Source organism: Mus caroli, unplaced genomic scaffold (assembly GCF_978045245.1).
Source record: "Mus caroli unplaced genomic scaffold, Mus_caroli_1 scaffold_13, whole genome shotgun sequence".
Taxonomy (NCBI): Eukaryota; Metazoa; Chordata; class Mammalia; order Rodentia; family Muridae; genus Mus; species Mus caroli.
The window spans coordinates 48,347,145-48,369,660 of record NW_028227268.1 but is presented as its reverse complement, the minus strand read 5'-3'; the positions used below and the strand labels follow the sequence as shown (position 1 = coordinate 48,369,660).

The following is a 22,516-nucleotide window of genomic DNA, read 5'->3' as shown; positions in this document are numbered from 1 at the left end:
GTCTGCACCAGTCTGAGTCAGCTGCTAGGTGGAGCCTCTCTGAGGATAACCATGCTAGATATCTGTCTGCAAGCATAACACATCAAAAAGATCATCGACCATGATCAAGTAGGCTTCGTACCAAAGGTGCAGGAATGGTTCAACATACAAAAATTCATTGATGTAATCCACCATATAAACAAAAAATGAAATAGAAAAAAAAAAAACATGATCCTCTAATTAGATGCTGCAAAGGCCTTTGACAAGATTTAATATCCCTTCATGTTAAAGTCTTTGAGAGATCACAGATACAAGGGACATACCTAAACACAATAAAAGAAATATACAGCAAACCAATAGCCAACATCAAATTAAATGGAGAGAAACTTAAAGCAATTCCACTAAAATCAGGACAAGACAAAACCATATCTATTAAATATCTTACTTGAAGTTTTAACTAGAGCAAAAGGGCAACTAAAAGAGATCAAGAGAATACAAATTGTAAAGGAAGAAATCAAAGCACCGCTGTTTGCAAATGATATGATAGAATACAAAAATTCTACCAAGGAACCCCTACACCTGAGAAACACCTTCAGCTAAGTGTCTTGATACAAAATTAATCAAAAATAAAAATCAGGAGCCCTCCTATAAACAAATGTTAAGTGGGCTAGGAAAGAAATTAGGGGGAAAAAACACCCTTCACAATAGCCACAAATAATATAGAAATATGTTTGTGTAACTATAAGCAGGCAAGTGAAATACTTCTATGACAAGAACTTCAAGTCTTTGAAAAAAAGAAATTGAAGAAGATTTCAGAAAAATGGGAAGATTGTCCATGCTCATGATTAGGAAGGATCAACATAGTAAAACTGGTCATCTTACCATGAACAATCGACAGATTCAACACAAGCCCTATCAAAATTCCATCATAATTCTTTTCAGACCTTGAAAAAGCAATACTCAGCATATGGAAAAAAAGATAGTTAAAGCAATCCTGTACAATAAAATAACTTCTGAAGGTATCACCATCTCTGATCTCAAGCTATACTACAAAATAGTAGTAATAAAAACTACATGTTATTGGCATAAGAACGGATAGGTGGATTGATAGAATCAAATTGAAGACCCAGAAGTAAGCCCACATACTTATGGGTTTTCAACAAAGAAGCCAAACTATACAATGGAAAAAAAGAAAGCATTTTCAACAGATGATGCTGGACTAACTGGATGTCTGCATGTAGAAGAATGCAAATATATCCATATCTATCACCCTGAAAAAAACTCAAGGTGGCTCAAAGACCTCACTATAAAACTGGATACACTAAATCTAATAGAAAATAAAATGAGAAATAGCCTTGAACACATTGGCACAGGAGACAACTTCCTGAACAGAACACCAACAGCTCAGGCACTAAGATCAACACTTAATAAATGGAGCCTCCTGAAACTAAAATGCTTCTGTAAGGCAAAAAAAAAAAAAAACCATAAAAAGGAACTATAACCAACAGCAGCCAACACAATCCTACATCTGATAGAGGGCTGAAATCCAAAATATAGCAGCCAACACCAACCCTACATCTGATAGAGGGCTGAAATCCAAAATATATAAAGAACTCAAGAAACTGGACATCAACAAACCATATAACCCAATTTTAAAAAATGGGGTAGAGATCTAAATAGAATTCTTAGCAGAGGAATCTATAATGACCAAGAAGCACTTAAGCATTCAACATCCTTAGTCATCAGGGAAATGAAAATCAAAACGATTCTGGGATTCCATCTTACACCCATCAAAATATCCAAGATCAAAAACTCAAACATGCTGGCAAGGATGTAGAGAAAAGGGAACACTTTAGCATTTCTGGTGGGAGTACAAACTTGTACAACCACTTTGGAAATTACTTTGGTGATTTCTCAGAAAATTGTGACTAGTTATACCTCAAGACCCAGCTATACTACTCCTTGACCTATAGCCAAATGATGTTCCACCATACCACAAGGACCCTTGCTCAACTATGTTCATAGCAGTTTTATTTATAATAGCCTGTAGTAAGAATTTTGGTTACTTTAAAAACACAGAAATATGTAATTATGCTTTTGATTTATTCCCAGCTGTGGGATGCAGTGTTGATTAAGAGTATCCCTAGTGGCTGACTATAATTTGTCATGTGCTTTGGCAGGGGTGTGATTCTGCCAGCTGAAGATAGTTTATGTTCGGAATCCTGGGGACTCTTTAAGAAGGTACAAAAAGGCCAGATCCCTGAGAGAGGCAGCAGCTACTGCTGCCCCTGGTGCTGCTGGCTCATGGTATTGCATTTGCTACTTTTTCTATTACTGGGTTGCTGGATTACTGGATTGTTGATTGTTAGATTTCTGGTTGCTGGTTGGAGATACCCTGATGACAAAGATTAGATTTGCCCTTGGGAACTCAGTGCCAGGCTGGAGAGATGGCTCAGCCGTTAAAGGCTAGGCTCACAACCAAAAATATAAGAGGAACTCAGTGCCCCTAATCAGCAGGAAGTAATCTGAAAAGATCTATACTCCAATTCCTTTCTAACCCTCTTCCTCTCCTACCTAGTGTTGAGGAGTTGGAAGGGGTTAGGGTGGAGTAACAGAGGAGAAGGGTGGTATATCAGAACCCCATAAAGTAGCCAAAAAGTACAGCTGCAATAGCCAGAAACTGGAAACAACCTAGTTGTCCCTCAACTGAAGAATAAAGAAAATGTGGTACATTTACACAATGGAATATTACTCAGCTATTAAAAACAAAGACATCATGAAATTTGCAGGCCAATGCATGGAACCAGAAAAAAAATGTCATCCTGAGTGATCCAAGTAACCCAAACCCTGAAAGGCAAACATGATATGTACTCACTTAAAAATGGATATTAGCCATAGACTGCAGGATAACCATGCTACGATCCACCGTCCTAAAGAAGTTAAGTAACAAGGAGGGCCCAAAGGTGAAAGGCCTGAGTCTCACTGAGAAGGGGGAATAAAATAAAATTTGTTACTAAGTGCCTTGTGCCCTGCTCTACAGTCCTTGTTTGTCAAAATGGAAAATGAGCTCACATGTTGGTCTGTGGACTTCTCCAGTATTAACTGGGATCTGATGCAGAGGAGTCAGAGATGAATGGGAAGCTCCCACTCATAGTATGAATATTCAATCTTTGTGCAAAACTGAGAGCAGGTCACAGCCACACTTTAACATGGACTGTAGAGCAGGGCGAAAGGCACTTAGTAACAAATAGGAATTGTATTGAAGCAATCCTCAAGCTTGATTTCACAGTAAAATTATACAGGAACTTCAGTAGAAACCTGGTGTCTAAACTCTTTTCAGGAGTCATGGAAGGTGAGATCTGGGCTTTAGTGTTTTTCAGAGGTCCCACAACACTGCTGTCTCAGGATTCCTCTGAATAGCTCTTTCAGCCACCACTTCTTTCCCGTTTTCTCCTTATCTTTAAGGTAGAACTGAGAGTCCTGAACAGAGAAGTAACAAGCATTTAAAAGATGATGCCCTGAAAACATCAGATATCTTACAAACAGTAGTATTGGTAGCTTTAATTCCTGGTGGTCTGTTGGGCTAGAGTAACATCCCCACTCTTGGCTTTCATCAAGAAGTCTGAATGGATTGATGGTGCCCAGGAAGGGTGTTTTTGAGGTAGTTCAAATGTCCATTCATGATTGAGGATCTCTGGTATATTTGCAATCTAGGAGCTGTGATTGTGGCCAGGCTTCCTCTTGTTTTCCTCTTTGCAGAATATAAAGACCACCATCCTTTTCAAGACATCTAGAGCTCTTATAGGGGTCTCTCTGCCTTGGCTCATAGTGAAGGCAATGACTACCTGTCCTGAAGTTTCAAGAGGTAGTTTGCATCTCACTGGACCATTTGTGTAAAAAACCATCTCCAGTGAAAGGCTACCTACGTAACCAGCATTCCATGGCCAGTGAAAGGCTATCTTAGCAACCAGCTCTCTAATAAAGTCTCTACTGCATGTGCTTGCAGAGGAGACAGCATATGAGCTGGAATTTAGATGCAGTGATCTCTGTGCCCTTTTCCCCCTCCCCCATCCTTGAGCAGGCTGAATCAGACCTTATTTGCCACAGTCAGCTAGCTCACCTAGGGTATCATCTTCTGACCTAGGTAAAGTCTATTGTCCTGTCACTTCTGCAGCTTTCTGCAAGAAGTCACTACCTGGTGAGCAGCTGAGCTTGTTTTCCTGATGAGATCCTGGCAAAGTGGGGGATGGGTTTCCCCTCCTTTAAAAATCAGACCCTAGAATTAAAATTGAACCTTGATCAGAGAACTTTGTCTTGGCTCGTTATTTCTTTCGCCACCCTTCCCATCCATCCCCAGCTTTCCTTTCAGGAACCCAGGAACCTGTGGCTTCTGGTGACTATAGATCTCCATGTCAGCCTTAAAACTCTAATGACATAGGATTTAGGAGGAGGTAGAAACGAACCTCTTCAGGTCTTTTTAACATTGATGAAGGTAGTTGAACAATTTTCAAATTAATAACTGATAACCAGCAAAACTCTTTACAGATGTTTAATTGGAGACTAGCTAACTGCTCCTGTTTCCACTGAGTTCATTTTTTTCTCCTTCTTGTTTCACTTTTTTCGTCCTCTCAGATTCAGTTTAGCATTGTGTCAAGACCCCAGATTTCCCACTTTCTTGTCTAAACTGTTTTGATGGCTCCAATGGGCCATCAGGAGTGTAGTAGTTTCTCCCAGGGGCCTTGTCAGAGCAGACCACTGGCTTGGAATTTGAAAATGATTCTGAAAGTGGTAGGTTGGTCTGGAAGTGGTGGGTTGTGGTCACAGGAAGACAATGTGTTGATGATCTAGGAAGGAATAAAATGAACATATCAGAGATAGATTTGTGTTTCCTATTCTGTGTGGTCCAGCAGTAACCAGTTGTGAAAAACCCAAAGCCATTATTGTAGAAGACAAGGCAATGTGCTGATGGAAGTCATTGTAAGTAAGGGTTGGAAGGATGTGGCTGCAAGTCAAGGGATGCCAGGAACCAACAGAACTCCAGACCTGTAATAGTTCTCACCAAGAGCCTCCAGGAAGATTGTCCCTGCTACTGCCTTTATGCTATACCAGGTCAGTTTCCTCCTGGAGTAGCTAGGTCTCTTGTGCACCTAGCTGGACTGGAGGAGGGAAGCTTGTCTGGGTGTGGGTGAGTGCAGTGCAGGATCTTGGTTGGCGATGAGTACTTGGGCAATGAACACATCCAGTCACAGCTTCAGAGAACTGGTTTTGTTTATTGGGGCAGGGGAAGTATTTATTCCACACACACCCCTGCTGGGGGAGTAGAGGTCAGGATCTCTGGAGCAAGGTTTGTGTAGCTGTGTACTGTCATTCAGGGCAAGGATGTTGACCTGACACATTATAATGTCAAACAAGAATTGAGACCTGAAAACTGTCAGGATAATAACTTCCTTCTGGGGTTGGTCCAGGGGAAGTCAGCTTTATGAAACCAGGTTGGGAGTGGCTAGGTAACCAGCTCCTGCCTTCTTCCTGTTTGAGGTATCCAGTGTCAAAGCTTCCTCAACCCTTCCTCAGAAACCCTGGGCCATTATGGTCCCAGACATTTGCATTAATTTATGGGGCTTATTTCAGGCTTTTGGAATCCAGAAAAATGAAATAGTAGATTTCTGGGGTTTTAAGGCATTCAATGGGTAAAGATGTGTTTCAGTAGCAGTTGAAAGTTGGCTTACTATTTAGGGATCTTGCCTGGACTTGAAAATTCCTATAGTTCCTGGAGGAAATGGGAGAACAAGTTCTGACCAAGGATTGAGGATAGATGTAATGATAGATTTACCTGATACTGGAAAACTTTTCCAACTTCAGAATTGTTTGAAGTTGGTTCTAATGAACCACTGAGATTGGCGTGGAAGTTCAGGCAGGGAGATGGTCGACACATTGGAGGAGTACTCCGGAAGGAGCCAAAAGGATCAGGGAGCAGACATTACATGGAACCAATGGGATCGTTTCTTAAGTTTCTTGGAAAGCTCCGAGGGACATTTCTGTAATTAGAAAGTGAACTAAAAGCTGAAGGGAAAAGAATCTTCCAGAAGCTCAGCATTAGTGGTCTTTTAGCTTTAGTTTGCTTTCCTCTGATGACCGATGGTGTTGCACATCTATCCTGTATTTTATATCCTTCTTTGTAAAGTATCTGTTGGCCTCTTTTGCCTATCTGAACCTCATGTTTTGGCTTCCTGTTAGAATTGTAAGAGGGCAAAATTTCTACCTGGCATTACTGAGTTGTAGAATTCCTACAGGGTTTGTTTTCCTAGTACATGTTGGTTATCAGGCAAATGTCTTCGAGGAAAAGTCTCTCTGGGATGACACCTCTCATCTTACACAGTTTGTTGTCTTTTATGAGTGACCAAGCTTATATTTAATTGTGATGGGATAGTTGTATTCAATTGAGATAAAAGGTAGACTACACGCAAAAATATGCACTAAATACATCAAAAACTTGGCTTGAAGGGAAAACAGGAACTACTAAAAGTGGTAGTTACCACCTTCAGTGGTAACTGAAGGATACAATGTTGATACAATGTTTAAATGGAAAAGTCCTTTTATTTTGAGATTGTCACAAAACAAAGACTATAAATGTCATGAAAACGGGAAACTTTATTTGGGCAGTGAAATCTACGGCTCTAAAAGTTAAATACAAATGGGAAATTGAGGATTATGTGTGTAGGAGTACAGGGCAAATGCACTATCTTGAAACATGAACAGGGTCTCCCAATCATTGCAAAGTTTATGCAATGTATATGGGTATTAAAGCCTGCTAGCCAATGAATATGTAAGATATTTACTTACCAGATAAATTTCATTTAATTGAAGGAAATAAAATTAAAAAGGTAAACAAACTATCCAAAGGGGCAACTACCACATCCCAAAACTATCTGATGTCAGGTTCAAAGGGAACCCCAGTTCCCCAAAAAGCAGTGGATAACCCCAATATGATAGTCTCGGTTCAGCTTCAATTGAACAATAGAAAGAAAGAAGCATGCCTCAGGCATCTGTGAAGTAGGTGATGCCTGCGAGACAGGGCCGTTTCCCTTACACATCAAAGCTCATGCAAGTCTCTAAACATGCTGTTCTTTAGAAGCCTGGCCCTTCTCACCTCCTCCTCTCCCCTATACTCCCTAGCTGTACCAGTTCACAGGTTTCCCAGGCTGCTCCAGTTCACAGGCTTCCCTCCCTTCAGCTACTTGTCCTCCTTATCACCCTTATGATGTTTCCATGAACCACTTCTCTCGGCCTGGCCATGTTCAGTATGCTTCTTTTTCTCACTTCTCTAGACTCCCTCCAGATGCCTCTGGCCATTATCTCTCTCTCTCTCACCTACAATAAAAAATTTCTCCCTAAATATGGAGCAGTCAGTTTAGTGGTTTCTTGACTGTAGCCTCACTTACACCAACACAGATAATTTGCTGAAAGGAAAAGAAAAATAACCACCCATCTATTTATAGATAATGAACCACATTTATAAAGGTTTCAAATTAGAAAAAAAATTGTAATGTTGTGTTTAATTGTTAAAGACAAAAGATACATTTATAATACCCAGTGACATCAAAGATGTGCAGAACAAAAATACTCTCATACTGCCGATCAAGATGTAGAATGCTGCACATTGTCTTTTGGCCCTATTTTTTTCCTTTTGGCAAAAAGAAAGACAGAATACTTACCAAAGTTTATATTTGTCTTTTTATATCCTTTAGCACACATGCAAATGCACCCACACTTATGCATTACTTGTAGGAATTTAACTACTGGAGGTAATTGCATATGCACAGATACACATATAAATATTAATCTCAGAACTATTAACAGTTACAAAGGAAAAATATAAATGAGTTGGTGAAGTAGATCACAGTTAATATATAAGTGGAATATTTTATAGGATAAGATGGGCTTGTATGTTGGTTTGAGAACTGTATCATGTAAAAGGGTAAGTCCTTGCAAAGCTACATGGTGTTTTGAATGTGTGTGTGAGTGGCTGTGTGTAGCGCATTGTTGTGGTTCTAGTGTATAAAGGCAGTGGTGACATTCTGCACCCACCGTTTGAGCTTTTACAACACAATGTATTTCATGGCTAATGGCAAATTTAAATTGTGAAGAGATTTCTAGTTTGGAATAAAAATAAATACGACATAGATCTCAAAGGAAAAGGAGGCTTCCAATTTGTTAAAGAAACCCCATGATCTTTGTGGGTAAAGAGAGAGGTGGGCTCAAAGTCCAAAGAGATTCTTTGTGATAGTAATGCCAGTTGCTCTGCTTTGCCCTAGTGACAGTGTCATGGCAAGTCACTAGGCAAGTCACTAGGCAAGTGAAACATGGCATGAATGGCCAGAGGAGGAAAGGCCTGTGGCTCAAAGGTCTTGGAACTAAAAAAGCTGTGCTCTATTGCAGTGTTAAATGCTGATGGTGAGAAAAGATGGTGCAAGAAGAGTCCATTCCCGGCACTAACAGAACAAGAATCTTTCTAGATATTTAGACTAACAGAACTAGACATTAGTAGTGAAAAAGCCTTGACAATTGCTTTGTTGTTCCTGTCAAGCAGAGGTCAAGAAAGGGTAAAAAGGCGTTTTCTTCAGGTCAAAAACATTGTGAACAGCAGAGGATGTGACATGAGAACGCTTGGAGCTTTCCCAGACCCTTGTAGAAAGCTCATTGTTTGTATCCTGAAGTTTGACTCATGGGTTTAAAAAGGATTAAGAAAAGTCCATCTTGCCAGGGCTGTGGTGGCACACACCTTTAATCCCAGCACTTGGGAGGCAGAGGCAGGCTGATTTCTGAGTTTGAGCCCAGCCTGGTCTACAAAGTGAGTTCCAGGATAGCCAGGGCTACACAGAGAAACCCTGTATCAAAAAAAAAAAAAAAAAAAAAAAAAAAAAAAAACCTAAAAAAGAACGAAAACGAAAAAGAAAAAGAAAAAAGAAAAGTCCATTTTCCTCTGTCTTTTTAGTAAGCAGGAATCCGAAGGCAGGAATGTGACCCAGGTGTTAGTGAGAATCTTTGATGGACACATACCCAGTGCATCCCCTCATCCCTACTGTATTTCCTCATCTGGCAGACCTTCTCCCTGGCTTTATAGGTGCCTCTGACTAGAGAAATGGTAGAAGAGTCTTCGTGCACACTAGCACAATCAGCAATACTTGAGATACTATTTTCTTAGGGCAGAGGATGGACTACAATAATGGCTTCAGAAATGCCAGAAACCAGATATTGCTGGACCACACAGAATAGGAAACTCAAATCATCCATCCTTGACGTATAAATTATCCCTCTGAAATCTTTTAACAACCTCTTGGCATCTTACCTATTTTTGCACTCTTTCTCATCTGCTAGTCTATCCCTGTAGCCTATGTCAGCCTCTCTAATGCTTCTTTTATTTCTTCTCAACTCTTTGATCCTCAATTCCAATCTCTCCTTATGTCCACATGGTTTATCTGCATTTCCCACAAATCCTCTACCTATTACCTTCTTTTATATCCTCCTTCCATCTCTACTTTAGCCCACATTTCCAGTCTACCCATCCACATCATATATCATGGAGAAGTTAATTCATGGATTCAGATCAGATCAGAGTGTTACATGGATTGGAGACATATCAATGAGACAGTAGCACTGTCAAAAGTAGTTTTTAGTTCTACAAATACATGAAAGAAGGATGATTAGTTCTAAAAAACTGTGTGAGGAGGAAGATGCACCTAAGTGATGACTTGATAGATGGCTGGGAAACAGAAAACAGGACTGAATACTTTCTAAACTAGAGCCACACCTCTCCCTGACAAGATGAGCCATCAGGGTGTGATAGACATTCACTTATAGATTTGTAGCTTGGAAGTTTAGAGGTGAAGAGAGAGAACTTACAGAGGAAATAATATTGAATAGTGAGGGTGATTGAAATGTTTAAATGTTTATATCACAAATATCTTTTAAAATGTAGAAATGTGAGAAAGAAAATTGAGGGAAGCTGTTTTTCCATAATAACATTTCTTATATGTGAATGGAGTTTTGACATGTACAGTCAGGGCTGTGAGCTACACACAGATACATGCTCTGTAGAATTACTAGGGAATACAAAACCACAGAGCAAGCTTCCTTCCCATATCCTCTGAATCTTATAAGCTTTATAAAATGAAAGAGGTATTTCCCCTCAAGAGTTAGGTTGCACACACAGACCAACTCTCTCTGAACTTGAGGAATAAAGACTCCTGAAAGGTATGCTTTCCAAGACACTCCGGGAACTCCAACTAAAGAGAAGATACAGTAACTAAAGGTAGAAGTCATCAAAAAGCAGACCTGGGGTAGCTTATGTACATACACCATCATCTATACCAAGACATAACCTCTGTGGGCAACAATAATTATCATCCTTTATATTAAGCTCTAAAATGGAAAGAGTTCTGAACAAATTGTTCTACTTTTTGACACTAAAGGACATCCTATGCTCAGCTTTAGTTTTAAAGGAGATAGGTGGAAAGGAACCTTGAGGCCCCTTCAAGCTGCTGGCCGTCTCCCCGTGAGTACCCTCCAGAGGGCAGCCTGCACATCAGGGTTCCTGAGACTGTAGATGAGTGGGTTCAGCATAGGGTTGATGACAGTGTTGAAAATCCCAATAGCTTTATCCTTATCTGAAAGTTTGGTGGAACCAAGTCTCATGTAGTTAAAGATGCCAGTACCATAGAATATGGCAACCACAGTGAGGTGAGAGCTGCATGTGGAGAAAGCTTTCTTCCTGCCTTCAGCAGAGCGGATTCGCAGAACCGCAGCTGCCACGTGCATATAAGAGGTGAAAATGAGTGCCATGGGGGTTCCTGCCATGAAGAAACCCACTCCAAAGAGCAACAGCTCATTGAGCTGGGTACTGGAGCAGGACAGCTGGAAGAGCTGAGGCAGGTCACAGTAGAAGTGATTGATCACATTGGGGCCACAGAAGTGAAGTGTGGATATGGCTACAGTGTGAGTCAGTGCATTGCTGAAGGCACAAGCCCAGGACGTAGCCACCAAGATCCTCTGGATGGTGTGGTTCATTCGGGTGCTGTAAGTGAGGGGCCGGCAGATGGCCAGGAAGCGGTCATAAGCCATGGCTGTCAATAGGAAGCAGTCAACCCCAACTAGCAGATGGAAGAAGAAGAGCTGTGTGAGGCAGTCTGCATATGGAATTGTACGCTTATGGACTAAGAGCCGAACCAACATGGAGGGAATAGTGACACTGATACACCCCACATCCATCACTGACAGATTCCCCAGGAAGAAGTACATGGGGGTATGGAGTTTGGGTTCCACCAATACAGCTGCCAGGATGCTCAGGTTACCTCCAACTGTTGTCATGTAAGCCAAGAGGAAGAGTATAAAGACAAGTGGCCACAGCTCTGGTGTCTCCACCAAACCCAGCAGAATGAATTCAGTAATAGTGGTTCCATTGGCTCTAGGCTTTGGCTGCATGAGTTCCTTTAAAGAAGCATGCAAGGAGGAAAACAATCAGGACTCTTCGTGAGATGGGGAAATTTAAATCATAGCTACTGTAAAAGGTACAGTTGCAATACTTAAAAGGGAAACTTATATCACTCCATCTCTTCCCTTCTCTCCATCCAAATGATGTAATTCTATAAAAAAAAAAAACTCAAAAAAAAATAAGAGAAATAATTTAAAAATTATAACGTGTGTTGTTGTTATTGAAGTATACCATTAAAGAAACTAGGGATTCTTGAGTGTCAATTTGTTTGTAAGGTGTATCAGATCAATTATCTAATGCACACACAATTCACAGGCCAATCCCTCTCTTCACGCTAAAGAAAAACCACCCAGTGTTTGGCTACTGTGGCATAGTAAGATTCTCTAGAGGATAACATTTGATTATCCTTGGAAGATGAGATAGGGTGTCACCCTTATATTTAATTTTATAAACTTTTGTAGCACTAACACCATTAATCTTGAGAAATTTTTTTTAAAGTTTCTACATTGGAAAAATGGCTTATCTGGAAGAAAAGGTGCTGTTGAGATAATAAGAGTGAATTAAGATTTAAGAAGTCCTTATTTACTTTATAGGTCACCTGTGTACATAGACGGGAAACAATGAAAAATACATCCACTATTGTGTTTTCCTAAAACAGTGAAATTCTCATGGTATATTATGAGAATGAGAGAGAGAGAGAGAGAGAGAGAGAGAGAGAGAGAGAGAGAGAGATTTCAATCTTGCCCATGGCTTTAACAAAGGTGGCATTTATTCCCTTGCTTGTTTCAGTTTTCCACACTGTCTACAGTTGACACAATTTTTAAATGCTATTTAGGGCTAGCATCTGAAGATAGCCGTGTAAACCTACTGAGTTCCACAGCACAATGAACTAACTTTGCAAAGGAGAAACAGTGTTCTCTTTCTCTGTAGCAGCCAATGACTTCCATGTAGACAGCTTTTTTTGAGGGGCATTCTCTAATAACATTCAAGCTGGGAAGCTTGCTCTGGGCTAGCTTCTACTCTAAGTAGTTCACATGTAGGCACTACTCTACTCTAAGGACTTCACATGCAGTAGATAATAATTCCTTCAGCATCCTCGTGTAATTATTATTTTTATCCTTGCTTCACATCAAGAAAAACATGAGCATGCATCAAGCAAGAGGCACAGGCAGGCTTCACCCTCCAGAGCCCCTGCTCTTAATTACTAACACTGATGTTAACCCCAGGATCTCAAGGACTTGAGACCTTGCCTTTCTTAACTTCTCCCTGAAGCTCTCTGGACCAATCCACGATTCAAAGTCCATCCATAATCCTGTGTCTGTGCTTCTGTGGACTCCAATATCTTGTCTTGCAGGCAAGCTGTTCAAGGTCCAATGAGCTCCCTAGTGGGTCACAGCCACAGCAGCCTTTCATCTTAATTTCCTGTATCCTAATCATCGCTTCTATTAGTTTCCCTGCATAGAATGTCCTTGTAGTGTCTCCTGGCCACATCTTCATGACCTGGTAGAAATGACAGATGCTGCTTCCAGAACACTACCCTGATTAGTTCCTTCCCATTCCAAAGTGACACTTATGTCTTCAATATTCCTTATACATTTTTATTATATTTTACATGACACTTACCTTACAGAAATCATTTAGCTATTGACATAATCACTCCAGTGTAATTCAAGAGCAAAATTTACATCTGATTTCTCTTTGGGACCTATGCTTATGGATAGGTCTGTGCTTGTGTACCACTTTACAAATAAATAAAGGACTACATTTTGTTAACAAAAAAAAGGCATTGCTGGCTAACAAGAATTATGAAAAGATAATTCTGTGGGGCCACTATGAATTAGGAAGAGCTAGACTTTTGAAGGACTTTGAATGGATGATGGTACCAGTTGAGCGAGAAGCATAGGTTTCTGTGCAATTGAGATGACTCTAGGTAAAGCATGAACACACTATTAACCCTCTAGTAAGTCACATGCTCACAAATACCTTTCAAATCATTTTTGTAGTCAGACAAAAGCAAACAAAACCCAATCATATCATGGCACAAAAATGGTAGCTGCTGCCTTTATCTCAACCAACAAGAGACTAAGCATGGATAGTCACCTAACAGCACAATGCAGGGTGTCTGTGGTTGTTGGGATCTTGAGAGGACCATCAATGATGAAGACCATCACTGATACTGATACTGATCCTGCTCTTGCACTCACTGTGGGAGACTTGCCATCCCCAGGTGTCTTTTTTGGCTATTGAGATAATGATCAACAAAACTGTAAATTCAGGAAGGTCAACTCTCTGAGAAAGAGCCTAAGTCCCTTTCTGGTGACTTAAGGGCAGTGGAAGACCCATGAAAACTTACCTGGTGATGGCACAAGAACCAGTGTGGTTTAGTGGGCAAGGATGTGAAACACACAAAGAAACACACAAATTCATTCAGCTTCAGTGAAAGCAAAAGGGGGCTCTCTCTATGTCTATCTTATGTAAGAGAGAGAAACAAAGCAGACCCTGAGACATCTCTGACCTGGGGATTTCCCATAATAGTGTCAGCCTCTTGGGACCTCAAAATTAGTCCCAAGAAATGAGAAGAAGATTGGGAACAGACAAGGTCAGGTCAAAACACAAGCCCTAATAAACACCATCCTAGTGAGGCAGAGGAGCTTCACATCATGGTGAAGAATCAGAATGTTTCCTATGTCTTTGTTCTCACCTCTTATTGTCTGCAGGCACATAGAAGAGATAGAACGCAAGCCCAGTTTAACAGACAGGGGCAGGCATAAAGGGCTGTCTGCTGTCCCCATGTCACTTGGGGAATTATAGGTGGAGCCAGGTCTGAACAGGGTCTTGCCGCTGAGACTATAGCTCCTTTACATACCTGCTATAAATAGAATTTGAGGACTGAGCCAGGGTGGTTTTTAAACTTTTGGATGAAGAGAGAAGCTTCTCTTGGTCTGCTGATAAAGAGGAAACTCAATAAAGGAGACTAATCAGAAGAGTCGCGTCGCAGCAATAGCAAATCCTCAAGGATAAAATGTGTTCCCACCTAGAGCCTTGTTAGTGAGGGCCAGAGGGATTGTGTCTTGAGATTCATGCTGATCCTAGGAGAGGCCATGGAAGCACTGTGCTGGGAAAAACAGGAAGTTGAGGTGGCAAAGTTACTCTCTACTGGGGGTTTCATTGAGGCCCTTTGAGGCCAGGAGCCTTAGCAATAGAGGAGATGAAAGAAGGAACTGGAGCAACTGTGCAATATGACTTTCATATTCTCTACTCTGTCAGACAACTGATCATCTGCCCAAACCCCAGAGGTAGTGCTTGCTCTGTGGGGTGGAGAGACACATCTTCCATTCTATTTTTTTTAAGATTTATTTATTTATTTTATGTATATGAATACACTTTCACTGTCTTCAGACACACCAGAAGAGGGCATCAGATCCCCACTACAGATGGTTGTGAGCCACCATGTGATTGCTGGGAACTGAACTCAGGACCTCTGGAAGAGCAGTCAGTGCTCTAAACCACTGAGCCATCTCTCCAGCCCACATCTTCTATTCCTTAGAAACTGCTAAGAGATCTTTTGGGGGCCTCCATATTCTTATCTGTGAAATGCTTTCCTTTCTTAAATTTTCTATGAGAATTAAATTCAACAATACCCACAGAATTCCTTGTAGGGGATGGCCAATACTTTTAGTAACTTAGTAACAATAAATAACCTTTATCACATGTTTGCTATATTCATTTACCAAGAACTTTACATCAGGTTGATTGAATTCTAATCAGTCCTTCCAATGATTCTGTAATATGCCTATATTTCTCCCATGTTGCAGATCAATAAATTAAGTTTCAATGTGATTCGGCAATTTCCTTACAACCACACAGGAATCTGAGGACTAGAGTTTAAATATGCATTTATAGTCACAACACCTATGCTATGGGTTCCCTCTCCATATCCTTCTATGAGATTCATTGACCCTTACAGTGTGTACTTTTAGATCTATTTTTATGTACAGTGCTGGTTTTTCTGTTTACCTTATTTAACATTTTTTGAGAATTTAATTCATCAGTACTATATTAACATCATTCCCACTGCAATTTCTTCCTCCTTAAACCCATCTTGTGCCTTCCAATTCCTTCTCAAATCCTTGACCTCTTCTTTATTATTATATGTATATATAAATACAACCTACTGAGTCCATTCAGTGTTGCTTATATATGTGTATGTTTACAGCTGACCACTTGAGATTAGATAACCAATTAGGGGCTCATCCCTGGGGAAAACTGATTTTTCTCCCTCTCTTAGCAGACATTAATTTCCTGTAGCTCTTTGTCTAGCTTAAGGCCTTGGTGATATTTTCTTTAGCCATGTCAGCATGTCACCTGGTGTCCTCATTGCATAGGTCTTGCTTAGGCAACTACACTGTTCAGATTTCATTGGTGTAACTTCCTGTCATCTATAGAAGACACTACCTCACAGTAAACTGAACTCCTGGTCCAGTTCTTTTTTTTTTTTTTTTTTTTTTTTTTGATCAAGACTCAATTTAATATTTCCAGACACTCAGTTTATAAAGGAAGGGGGAGGGAACCCAATTTCCCGCCAAGTAACTCAGGGTCCAGTAGCAGGACGAACACGTGTGTGACTCCAGGCAGCAAGGGCAGGTTCCAGCAGTGGGCGTGGCAGGACGAATGAGCCGGTAGCTCCACCCTTGAGCAGGCAGGTTCCAGGCTGGGGGGAAGGGAGGCCACATTTCCCCCCATTAGATAACAAAACAAAAATAAAAAAAGGGGGTGGCCTGTGGCAGAAAAATTATCTATGTTCAATAGTTCTGCCTGAGTTCCTAGGGCTAAAGAAAAAAAACCTATTTCCGTGGGATTCCCTAACTATTCTAATGGTAAACTGTATCTGGCTGAGACTGTCTTAAAAGCACTGACTGAATAGCAGCACTGGGCTGTAGGCTCTGACTTTATAATGCTAATTAGTGCTGAATAGGTAGCTACCTGTTTACATTTTAAGTAGGGCATTGGAACCCTGGCTGAGTTTAACTAAACAATATTAGAATAACACTGAACTGATAATCCTCTGCAATTTTGGGTAAAAGGCAGGGGAACAGTTTGAAGGGGTTAAGACCAGCTCTTTAGTACAAGGCCAATTGGCTTTTTTTTATTATTTGGGTGGGAGGCAGTGAAGGGCTTGCCCTTACGACAGCAAGGTCTCCAATCTCTCTCCCCCCTATTAATTAAGTTTAAATAGGCAATGCTTAACAGAGGTGATCAAATGATTTTCTCATCCGTAGATGAGTGGGCCTTTAACCTTGACTTGGGTGGACATTGGCCTGATTCCTCCCGTGAGCATTGTAACAACTCACATCTGTGGCTCTTGGTATCTTTTGGGGAGGGGAGGCAGAGCCTTAAGTATTTTTGGTTTTTAGCTGGAGTCGGATACCAACCTCCTTCAAATCAGGTGTGTCGCACAGGGAACTCAGAAACGGTCAAACTGGACCTTCCCTCCGCAGTAATCTCCTGCGCCAAGCGGTACCCATACTGTATTCATATGATTATGAATCAGTATCGCAATTCTGAGTTATTGCGAGGTCTCTATATGAGACTTGTCAACCTCAGATTTAGCAAGGCCTAGACAAGAATTATGTCAGTATTAACACCATTAATTTTGGTTAAAATAGGAACTGAAAGTCTTTCCTCTTCATCTCTGTTATTCCCAGTAGCCTGAGGAACTAAGGACACTGTGCAGTAACAGCAAGGGTGAAAAGCCAGAGGCCAGCTAAGGGACTAAGCCTATATCTATCAAAATAAGAACTAATCTTTGTAAATATATATGAAATTTCTACTTCCCTAGCTCTCCTGGTAAATCTAGATCTTATCTTAGACTGAAAAGCCACATGCTGGGATGTCTCTGGAAGGGAGATTAGCAGAACCACCTGTTTGCTCGTAGGGGTGGGGCGGAGAACAGGAGAATGTAGATCGACCTGCTTGAGAGAAGGAAGAATTCTAAACAATGAGAGTGTAGCAATGTAAATTTTCTGTTTGGAGAAGTCAAGGTACTTTATTTAGATGCAAATTGTAAAGCTAAAGCTAGTCTCCGGCCTCCTGTAGGGGATTTGGCTCAGAGGAAAACAATTTTTTCTGAGAGCTTCCACTCCCAGCACAAGAGGAATTTTAGTCTTTAGAATGATACTTACGAGGAGAGACAGAATCTGTGTTTACCTGACGAATTAATCTCTCTGGTAGTCACCGTGCTTCATCTTCATCTCGTGAAAAAACACAAACCGAGCCTCTTCCCCAGATTAGAACTGGATCTGGACCCTTCCATTTATTAGTCAGGGCGTCCTTCCATTTTACCAATGCATAAGAATTAGAAGTAACTGGGTGCCAGTGGCGTTCCGCTGCAGACTGACCTTTAATGTCAGTTTGCAAAAAGTTTAGGACAAATAAGGTAAAGGCAAGGTGAGCCTTTGGTGACCTTGGGGAAATGCTCTGAATTAACTTTGCTAGGTAATTTAGAATATAGGAATCTCTAATAATTGAACTGAATATTAGACCAGTCTAAGATTGAGTTAGAATGGCTGGTCACACTGAAGAAGAGTGAAAAATCATTATGACTCTATTAAATGACTAATTTTACTAAGTCTGAATATACAGTCTCTGATGTACTATTGCCATAAAGTTAAAAGGCTAGAAGCTAGTCTAAACTGGAAAAATGACAAGCAAGGATGGATCTAAAACATGAATTTAATCTTTTAGTCCTTTTAATCAGGACACTGAGTTAACTTACCTGTCAGCTCAGCACACGAATTACCAATATGCTTTTGTAGAGTTCTGTGGAGAGAACCTGTTTTTCCCTTTCCTAATAAGGTAGCTGTTTTAGGATCAATCTATAAGCCAATAAGTAGACCCTTTTAAGATACTAAAAAGCATTTATTAAATTTGACATTTTAATCTCAAATTTTGAAAATAAAGGTATGATTTAAATAGTGTGCATGGAAATGCACTAAATAGTATATATGGGGATACAATTTCTCTCTTTTGTCTTTTAAGAGGTTAAAGTTTAAAATTTTACAATATCTAACCTTTTGAATTAATAACTTTTTGGACAAAACATTTTAAATATTTGGCTGTAAAGGGGCAGTGACTAATTGCACTTTCAATTATTTTTCTTAAGGAACGGTTGTAACTAGAAGGCTAGAAAAGTTATTAAGAGTCACACGTGCATAATTTATTTATTTATTAACTAGAAATATGTATAAGCAATTGTAAATTTGAGAATTAATAGTATCTGAGGGACGAACAATTTTAAGTAATTATGAGCTCAGAGATATAGCATTGACTATTAATATATAAATTAAGGTTTGATTGTTCAGCATTTTAAAACACCATCTACAGCACACAACCAGATTATTTGTGCTGCAATAGGGGCAACTGTGTCTTAAGACTCCGCTCCACAGCAGCTAGTTGGGCCCACGTGGGCTAACGATCGGCTGGGAGGATGAGAAAAATGACTTTACAATAATGGTTTTTCTGGCCAAAGAATTGTCTTGGGCACAACTAATTTTTAATTACCAATTAACAACAATTATAAAAGCTTTCTTTATTTTTTGTAAAACCTTTTGTAGTAAACTAAAACACTAAATAATAAAAGGATACTGTCTCTGAATCTTTTGGGTGAGAGCAAGGATTTAAGGTAAACTTCCCTTGAGAAGCATTAGTTAATAAAATACTTTCCACTTAGGGAACAATATATACTGAAAGATTAAAACTTTTGGCTTCTTGTAAAGAAGCAGAAACAATAAACATTTTTCTTACATAATGTAAAGCTATATTAGCCATACATAGAGGCAAAATTTTCTAGTGATTACCAGTTTACTAGAAGCAAAAATCTTTGAATTTAAGCATTATTTTAAACATCTGAATAGATCTGTAACACTGTTAAAAAGAAATTTTCTTGAACACAGGGAAAAACTTTTTTAGGCATTGTTTGCAAAACAAAAGAAAAGGCCACAAGCCGCTCTGGGACTGCCCAGAGCCCTGTATTGACTCAAAGGTAAAATACTTTTTAATCTGAGCATTAATCTTAAATTTGCAATCAAACTGCAAGCTGCAGTCAATGGAACAATGGCAGTTTTAACCATAATTTTTAAGTTTTTTGTGCAAGGTTAGGATAATACCTATAACTTTGGGAAAGCAAAACCTATGTTTAAAACAATTTATCACTGTTAAAATCAATATTAGAAGCATTACTATCATATTACGAAGTTTGGATATCAATTAATACCTATGAATACCTATTAAAGCAAGCTTTAACGCTTTAATAAAGAGGCATTGCTTTATATCTTATCTTAAATTTTACTATTTAGGATAGGAACCACATTAATCATTATCTAAACTAGAAATATCTTAAGAGACTCAGCCTCTGAAGCTTAATCTCAAACTTTAACTCGCTTCAGGGCCTCACCAACTTTTTCCCAGGTTCCACAATCTATCGTTTCTTCTTCTTTGAACCATGGACAACAGCTATCTATCTTATCTAAAAAATTTCTTACTAATTGTACTTCAAGCCTTACTCCTTTTTCCTTAAGCAACTCCTGAAAACTAAAAACAATCGCCTGATCCATGATTTTGAACCCTTCTTTCTTCCACCTAAGCAGTTTTCTAAAAAACTGTGGCACACCGCCTGTCTCCGTATCTAGTTCCGATTAACGAAACTGCTGACCCCAAGCAGAAACAGTGTTGGGTCAGCACTGCTTCAAACTTGATTCGTATCCTACCGCATCCTCAGCAACACTTTACAAAACTGAAATTTTTTAGGCTAGCGCTAGCATGTGTACCTGTCCGTTGCTCCGATGCTCCTCCGATACGAAGATTCTTTCCTTTCTTGTGGAGCTCCACACAGCAGTCGTTTCTCTTAACATCCCTCTGCCATTCTTCAGGTCCCAGTTCTGGCGCCAACTGTTGCAGCCCGCCCGCGGTCCACAACACGAACGGTTCACTGAGAAAGGCAGTTCAGGCTGAAAGAGAGGAAACTAGACCGGGCGGAAGAAAAGAATGAAGTCAAGACAAGACTCTGATCAAGACTCCCTGGTCCAGTTCTTACAGTCTTTCTGAGTCTCTTCCTTGATGTTCCCCAAACCTTATATGTAGAAGTTATATTGTAGATATACCAGTTGGAGATCTGCACCCTAAAGTCTGTTGTTCTCTGCATTTTGACCAGTGGTGGATTTTTGTGATGGTCTCTGTCTGTTGCAAAGAGAAACTTCTTTGGTGAGGGGTGAAAGATAAACTTATTTGTGGTTATAAAGATACAACATGGCAGACTTCCGGCACCCTCCCAGCCGGAGGACAGAGACCTGCCCTGCAGAGAGCGCCATCTTGGCTCCGGGACTCCGCCGAACTTAGTCTACAGGTTAGAGTGAGGACCACAGAGGCAGACAGCTTCTGGGACAGGCAGGAGCCACAGAGCCGCTGAGGCAGCACCCTTTTGGGGACGCAGACTTCCGGCACCCTCCCAGTCGGAGGACATTGACCTGCCCTGCAGGGAGCGCCATCTTGGCTCCGGGACTCCGCCGAACTTAGTCTGTACAGGTCAGAGTGGGGACCACAGAGGCAGACAGCTTCTGGGACAGGCAGGAGCCACAGAGCCGCTGAGGCAGCACCCTTTTGGGGACGCAGACTTCCGGCACCCTCCCAGTCGGAGGACAGTGACCTGCCCTGCAGGGAGCGCCATCTTGGCTCCGGGACTCCGCCGAGCTTAGTCTGTACAGGTCAGAGTGGGGACCACGGGGGCAGACGGCTTCTGGGACAGGCGGGAGCCACAGAGCTGCTGAGGCAGCACCCTTTAGGGGCCGCAGACATCCGGCACCCTCCCAGTCGGAGGACAGTGACCTGCCCTGCAGGGAGCGCCATCTTGGCTCCGGGACTCCGCCGAACTTAGTCTGTACAGGTAAGACTGAGGACCACAGAGGCAGACAGCTTCTGGGACAGGCGGGAGCCACAGAGCCGCTGAGGCAGCACCCTTTTGGGGCCACAGACATCCGGCACCCTCCTAGCTGGAAGACAGTGGTCTGCCCTGCACAGGAGCCCTCTGCCTCAGGAGCAGGGAGCACATCTTGGATCCAGGACTCCACTGAACTTAGGAACTTAGTCTGCACAGCTGAGAGTGTGTACCACAGAAGCCTACAGCTTCTGTGACCTGCCAAAGCAACACAGCATCTGGGAAAGGTCCTGTTTTCCGCCTTCTTCTTCAGCCAGGAGGAGGTCCAAACCCCAGATATCTGTACACCTTCCTTTTAAGAGGAAAGCTTGTCAGCAGGGAGTGCTCTAACCACTGAAACTCAGAGGAGGGAGCCTGTCTCCCAGGTCTGCTGACAGAGGATACTCAGAATCCCCAGAAGAACAACCTCTGAACAGAGACAACTATAACAACTCCAGAGATTACCAGATGGCGAGAGGTAAAGGTAAGAATCTTACTAACAGAAACCAAGACCACTCACCATCATCAGGACCCAGCACTCCCACTTCGCCCAGTCCAGGGCACCCCAACACACCTGAAAAACTAGACCTGGATTTAAAAGCATATCTCATGATGATGGTAGAGGACATCAAGAAGGACTTTAAAGAACTACAGGAGAACATGGCTAAAGAGTTACAAGTCCTTAAAGAAAAACAGGAAAATACAACCAAACTGGTAGAAGTCCTTAAAGAGAAACAGGAAAACACATCCAATCAGATGATGGAAATGAACAAAACCATACTAGACCTAAAAAGGGAAGTAGACACAATAAAGAAAACCCAAAATGAGGCAACACTGGAGATAGAAACCCTAGGAAAGAAATCTGGAACCATAGATGCAAGCATCAGCAACAGAATACAAGAGATGGAAGAGAGAATCTCAGGTGCAGAAGATTCCATAAAGAACATGGGCACAACAATCAAGGAAAATGGAAAATGCAAAAAGATCCTAACTCAAAACATCCAGGAAATACAGGACACAATGAGAAGACCAAACCTACGGATAATAGGAGTGGATGAGAATGAAGATTTTCAACTCAAAGG

At 41.0% G+C, this 22,516-nt stretch overlaps 1 protein-coding gene across 1 annotated transcript; it reads right to left on the bottom strand.

The window, feature by feature from the left end:
* Positions 1-10,509: 10,509 nt before the first annotated feature.
* Positions 10,510-11,457, bottom strand: LOC110306096 (olfactory receptor 3A1). The gene has a single exon (XM_021178281.2). The coding sequence runs from the start codon at positions 11,455-11,457 to the stop codon at positions 10,510-10,512; it is 948 nt and encodes a 315-aa protein (XP_021033940.1).
* Between the last annotated feature and the right edge of the window lie 11,059 nt (positions 11,458-22,516).

What these genes read in the sequence shown, in the direction of transcription:
- LOC110306096 (XM_021178281.2), bottom strand. Translation starts at nt 11,457, where the DNA reads ATGCAGCCAAAGCCTAGAGCCAATGGAACCACTATTACTGAATTCATT.